Genomic DNA, 6,082 nt, shown 5'->3' on the forward strand with positions numbered 1-6,082 from the left:
TTTCCTTTCTAGAGCCTGGTGGGGTATTAACTCTGACCCTGCGGGATTTGGTAGTTTCCAAGAGAATCCGTGTTCGTTTCGATAAGAAACAGGCAGTAAGTGGAGAGGAGCCCGGTTTGTGTGGGCGAGCATGAATGAAGAGAGATTTTCCCTCTTCATTAATATGTTCGTGAAAACTAAACTCAAGGGGAGGGGAGGGGGGGGGGGGGGGGGGGGGGGTAGGGGGGAGAAGTAGAGCTAAAGAGCTTTCTTTAAAAAGCTAATCTTTTGACTTTTGATCACAGTGCTCCTTTTTGGTTAGTAGAATTGTGACTTATACTTTGGTTTGGGATTTAACTTCCTCCTTCTAGCTCTGACAGACCAATAAGCAAAATAAATCTCAAAGCTTAACTTAAAAAGTAAACACAACTCACTTTAGACTGATCTCCGTCTCCAAAATCTGTAAGTATCTTTTCTACAGTGGATGCAGTAACTTTCCCAAGGGTATGTCTCTAGTCCTCTTAGGGTTTCTTATTTAAGGAAAAAAAAAAAAAAAAAAAAAAAAAAAAAGTACTTTTCGAGTGATGCCATACTGCGATTAAAACCATAATCAGGTACTTCTTCAGCAATCCTGCCTGTCCTGTTCATTTAGGAATTCGAGACAAAGCACGACATTTGAAAACAGCTGAGATTCTAGGCTGAAAGCAACCATATTTTATGACCCTGGCAGCGAAGAGTTTATAGCACTCGCCATAAAATGCATCCTCCTCCCCACATCCTCCCTGCTAAAGCATTGCCCCCCCTCCAATAAAGGCAGGCGAGGAGGCACCACCTTCAACCCTCTGATTAGGAGACACGAAGTCTGAAGCACTCGCTCTCCCTGGCTCCTACCTGAGGGAGGGAGGGGAGGCTGACGCCTTCTAGAGAAAAGATCTTGTTAAACTTTCAAGGGAGGGCAACAGGAGGGAAAGGAGAAAGGAAGGAAAGACAGAAGGAGAGAGAAACAAATGGGGCTTTTTCTAATCTGTGCTGATCAAGGAAAACCTGTAGGGGTCCTTAAGGAGGCTTCAAGGCGTTCCGAGTGATTGGAAAGTAATCACCGTGTCAGCTTCACCTTTCTCATGCAAAGTGGATGTCGTATGCAAGGCGGATCCCGCACAGGTTTTTTTAATTATTATTATTGTTATTATTACCATTATTATTACTATTTTACTTTATCCTTGGGCTCAACCGCCCCTAAAAGCCCCAGCTGTTCCAGCCCCAGGAGTTCCCGCTGAGGCGGGGGGAGCGGAGCCGGCACAGCCACCCGAGCCAGCCCCGCTCGGGAAGCGCGGAGGAGCCGACCTATTGCAAACCCAGACCAGAGGGCGGCGAGAAGGGCGGGGGGGGAGATTTTACAGGCCCCCCTCTTCAATGGCTTAGATATTTCCTCCTCCTCCTCCTTTATTCTGCACTCGGATAAACCAATCCCCACCTCTCGGCGAGAAAGTACGGAGCTGTGACCCGTTCTAGGGAGAGGAAAATCCCTGGAGAAACCCGCTGCACCAAAAAGCCGCCCGGGACATGTGCAAGTTGAAACAGTGATCGCTCGGATCTGCCCAGACCCAAACTATTCCGGCATCGCTCTGCCTGTGCTTCGAGGGAGCAGCAGCGCGGAGGAGGAGGAGGAGGAAGGGTGGTGGAAAGACGGATCGCAAAAGTGGAAGCCCGGGGAAAAGAAAGTTGCCGGGCTCCCCGCAGTAAGTTTTGCGCATCTGTGGATTGGGGGTACTTTTTCTTTGCCCGCTTGTTAGCGAAGCCGCCTGCTCTCCTCGCTGCGCTGCCGGCGGGGCCGCTGCCGAGCAGCGCGGGGCGCTGAGCGGGGCGGGCGCTGCGCGGCCGCGGCCCGGGCTATGCCGGCTCTACCCGCCGCTGCCGCCCAGCTCCCCCGCGGAGGCCGGGGGCGATGCCGTCCCGGGCAGGAGCCGCGCGGCCGCTGAAGTGACCCCCCCGGCCCCGCGCCCGCGGAAGGAGCCGCGCTCCGGCCGGACGCGTGGCCGCCCGCGCCGCTGCGGTCGCCACAATGGGGCCGGCGACCGGGAACTTGGTCCGGACTCTCCTGGTGCTCTGCTGCTTGCCCTGCTTCTGCACGGGGATAAGCTCCATAGACATTGACCGCCCCGGAGACGGGAGGTGCCAGCCGATAGAAATCCCCATGTGCAAGGATATAGGGTACAACATGACGAGGATGCCCAACCTGATGGGACACGAAAACCAACGGGAAGCTGCCATTCAGCTCCACGAGTTTGCTCCCTTGGTGGAGTATGGTTGCCACAGCCACCTGAAATTTTTCCTCTGCTCCCTCTATGCCCCGATGTGCACAGAGCAGGTTTCTACACCAATCCCAGCCTGCAGGGTTATGTGCGAGCAGGCGAGGCTGAAATGCTCTCCTATTATGGAGCAGTTCAATTTTAAATGGCCAGACTCCTTAGACTGCAGCAAACTGCCCAACAAGAATGACCCCAATTACCTGTGCATGGAAGCCCCCAACAACGGATCAGATGAGCCTCCCAGAGGATCCAGTATGCTGCCACCCATGTTTCGTCCACAGCGGCCCAGCAGTGGCCACGACCTGCAGCAGCATAAGGACAGCCTCAGCAGAACCTCCTGTGAAAATCCTGGCAAGTTCCACCATGTGGAAAAGAGTGCTTCCTGTGCACCGCTCTGCACTCCGGGGGTTGATGTTTACTGGAGCAAGGATGACAAACAATTTGCTGTCATTTGGATTGCCATCTGGTCCATTCTGTGCTTTTTCTCCAGTGCTTTTACCGTACTCACTTTTCTGATAGACCCTCAGCGTTTCAAGTACCCTGAGAGGCCCATTATCTTCCTCTCAATGTGCTACTCTGTCTACTCAGTGGGGTACATTATTCGCCTCTTTTCAGGTGCTGAAAGTATTGCCTGTGATAGGGACAGCGGCCAACTCTATGTCATCCAGGAAGGACTGGAGAGCACTGGCTGCACCATTGTGTTCCTGGTTCTGTATTACTTTGGTATGGCAAGCTCCTTGTGGTGGGTAATCTTGACTTTAACTTGGTTTCTAGCAGCTGGGAAAAAATGGGGGCATGAAGCAATTGAAGCAAACAGTAGCTACTTCCATTTGGCAGCATGGGCTATTCCAGCTGTGAAGACCATAATGATCCTAGTTATGAGAAGGGTGGCTGGAGATGAGCTGACAGGGTTGTGCTATGTTGGAAGCATGGATGTGAATGCCTTGACGGGGTTTGTACTCATTCCTTTGGCTTGTTATCTAATCATTGGCACTTCTTTTATTCTTTCTGGTTTTGTGGCCCTTTTTCATATCAGGAGGGTGATGAAAACAGGTGGAGAAAATACTGACAAGTTGGAGAAACTTATGGTCAGGATTGGTGTCTTCTCAGTCCTGTATACAGTGCCTGCAACTTGTGTGATAGCTTGCTATTTTTATGAAAGACTTAATATGGATTATTGGAAAATTGTGGCAACTCAACAGAAATGCAAGATGAACAATCAGACTAAAAATTTAGACTGCATGATGAATAACTCTATTCCAGCAGTAGAAATTTTTATGGTCAAAATTTTTATGTTATTAGTTGTGGGCATTACTAGTGGTATGTGGATCTGGACTTCCAAGACTCTTCAGTCCTGGCAAAATGTTTGTAGTCGAAGATTAAAGAAGAGAAGTAGGAGAAAACCTGCAAGTGTTATTACAAGTAGCGGAATCTACAAAAAACCTCAACATCCACAGAAAGCTCACCTTGCAAAATATGAATCGACATTACAACCACCCACTTGTGTGTGACCAGGTTTTAGAAAAGACTGTATCTCACCTTACAGACTTACAAATGTCGACAGTAGCAGTCAGAAATTAAAAATTAAATGGTGCTTTTTTTTGTCAGAACAGTTTAATATCTCAAGGCAAAAAATATATCATACTGAATAAGGGACCTGGTGAAAAACTGAAGGCAAATGTACTTAAGGAAAGGTTTTCAGTGAAAGAAATATTGTGAATTAAAACAGTCTTATCTCCTACTAATTTGTAGTTAAGTACTTCATCCAGCCCTCAGATTTAGTTTTAAAAAAAAAAAACAACCAAACAAACAACACCCTACTTAACTTTTTCATGTAGCTGAGCTGGATTTCCTACAGGTTTCTGAGTAACAAGATGTAGTTGAGTTTTATGGAGCAATGATTTGATTTTAAAAGTACCCAAGTGAGCACTGCCTCTGTAGGGAAACTAAGGTCCTAAAGAGGCCTATCCTCAGTAAGTATGCTATCTGTGAATGCAACTTCCGTGCTTTTTTTTTTTTTTTTTTTAATAAAAAAAAAAAAGACAAAGTGAAATCCTTTACAACTCATCTCAGCCTAGTGGGTTTGGAATGCCTAAAAATAGGTTCAATCTATAATGCTTACCAATATTCTTTCACTAAAAGAGAAACTTCCTGCACCAGACACAAACTTTGTGAATAAGAATAATGTGCAATACATTTTTTTTCTTACCATGACATGAAAAGAGAAACAAGTATTTTGCTGTACATAAAGACAACAAAAGAAGTCTCTTAACAAAAGAACTAAGAGGTCTAGTCCTCAGAAACCCTTTAGTGTTACATTTTGTGGCTTTTTAATGGAAATCAAGCCAATGTTATACACGTTTGGACTGATTTGTGCAAAAAAAAAAGGGGGGGGTCAGTTCAAAGAGACCCAAAGGGCTTATTGACTCTTTCTATTGTTAAACAAATTCTCACTATGAATAGATCAAGAAGCACTAGATTCTGCAAAGGGAAGCTTTGTATAGAGTGATGCTCTTTACTGTGCTGGGTGTGCACAGTTTTGTGCTGTATATATTTGTAATATACAATTATTTTTCATGCTCCACTATTTTATTAAAAATAAAATATGTTCTTTAGTTTGATAATTTTGTGTGTTCTAAACTTTCTCTGATGTGCTTTGTGGTTAATAAACTTGTCTTCTCAATTCCTTGATAAAAGCACACAATATAATAGTTGTTGTTATACTTGCCTGCAAGTATAAGTATACAGAACAATAATTTACTCAAAAGAAATTGCAAGTTGGAATTAAATGGGGTTTGAAGTTGCATCTTTCTGGGAGCCTCTGCAACTGAGAGAACTTAATGGGAAGAAGCTTTAGTGATGTAAAGAAGCTGCAGTGATAGTAGTGCCATGTTTACAAAGTACTGAGATTACAACAGTGATCCTTGGTTAACACCCCTTTAAAATTTGCATAGGGTATGTTCAGCATGTTAAAGATAGCTGTCTCACTTCAGCACAGTTTGAATACAATTCAGTCTCTACTCTTCAAGGATTTTATTTTCTTTTTCCCTTCTAACTATGGAAAGTATCACTATTGTTTGGGAAAAGACTTCGGGAAGATTGGGAGACAGAAGAGGGAAAATATAAATACAGCATTTGAATACTACTCTTGTAAATACATTTTCAAAAAGTTTTTAGTGGAACATGATTTTGTATAAACTTGAAGTTTTCCATGCAGTTAACTAACAGGCTGTGTGATCACCTGGAGAGATAGTAATATAACCTCGCTTTCTCACACAGGCAGTTTTAGAAAACCCTTTATCAGGTATCTCATCATAGAAAGAAGAAAGGTTTTAATGGACTTTGGTAAAGTGAGGATCCCTGTGACAGTGATCTTGTGGCTAGGAACTTTATAACAAAAGGATAATTTTTAGCAGTCTGGTTTTTCAATTTATCTGTGCAGTGTGACAGATAATTTTTTGTCGTCTTGGAGCCTTTTTAAATGTTTCTAGCAATGACTAGGAACTTGAATGGCAAAAAATGATGCTGCAGGTATTATTAATCATATTTATGTCTAAAATGCACATATGCAAAGCAGCTTTCAAACTAAATTTTATCTTTCAGGGGAAAATGAAATATATGTTTCCTCCTTTGTGTCTCTATGCCACTGTTTGATACACAGCTTTTAGATGCCTTGGAAGTTAATCCTGTCAGAGCACACCCTGCTGGAGCCAAAGTAGGACATTGCACTAAACAAATCCACTTCTGAAACTACTGAATTAATGCCTTTGCCTCTGTATATGTTTTAGTTAAGA

At 44.3% G+C, this 6,082-nt stretch overlaps 1 protein-coding gene across 1 annotated transcript; it reads left to right on the plus strand.

Moving 5' to 3' along the window:
- The first annotated feature begins 813 nt into the window (after positions 1–813).
- Positions 814–4,314, plus strand: FZD10 (frizzled class receptor 10). Its single transcript, XM_009964491.3, has one exon. The coding sequence runs from the start codon at positions 2,042–2,044 to the stop codon at positions 3,797–3,799; it is 1,758 nt and encodes a 585-aa protein (XP_009962793.1). The 5' UTR covers positions 814–2,041; the 3' UTR covers positions 3,800–4,314.
- Positions 4,315–6,082: the final 1,768 nt, after the last annotated feature.

This window comes from Tyto alba, unplaced genomic scaffold, assembly GCF_018691265.1.
Source record: "Tyto alba isolate M040663 unplaced genomic scaffold, T.alba_DEE_v4.0 Super-Scaffold_44, whole genome shotgun sequence".
Classification (NCBI taxonomy): domain Eukaryota; kingdom Metazoa; phylum Chordata; class Aves; order Strigiformes; family Tytonidae; genus Tyto; species Tyto alba.

Excerpts from the sequence above, each read along its gene's own strand:
- FZD10 (XM_009964491.3), top strand. The coding sequence starts at position 2,042 with ATGGGGCCGGCGACCGGGAACTTGGTCCGGACTCTCCTGGTGCTCTGC.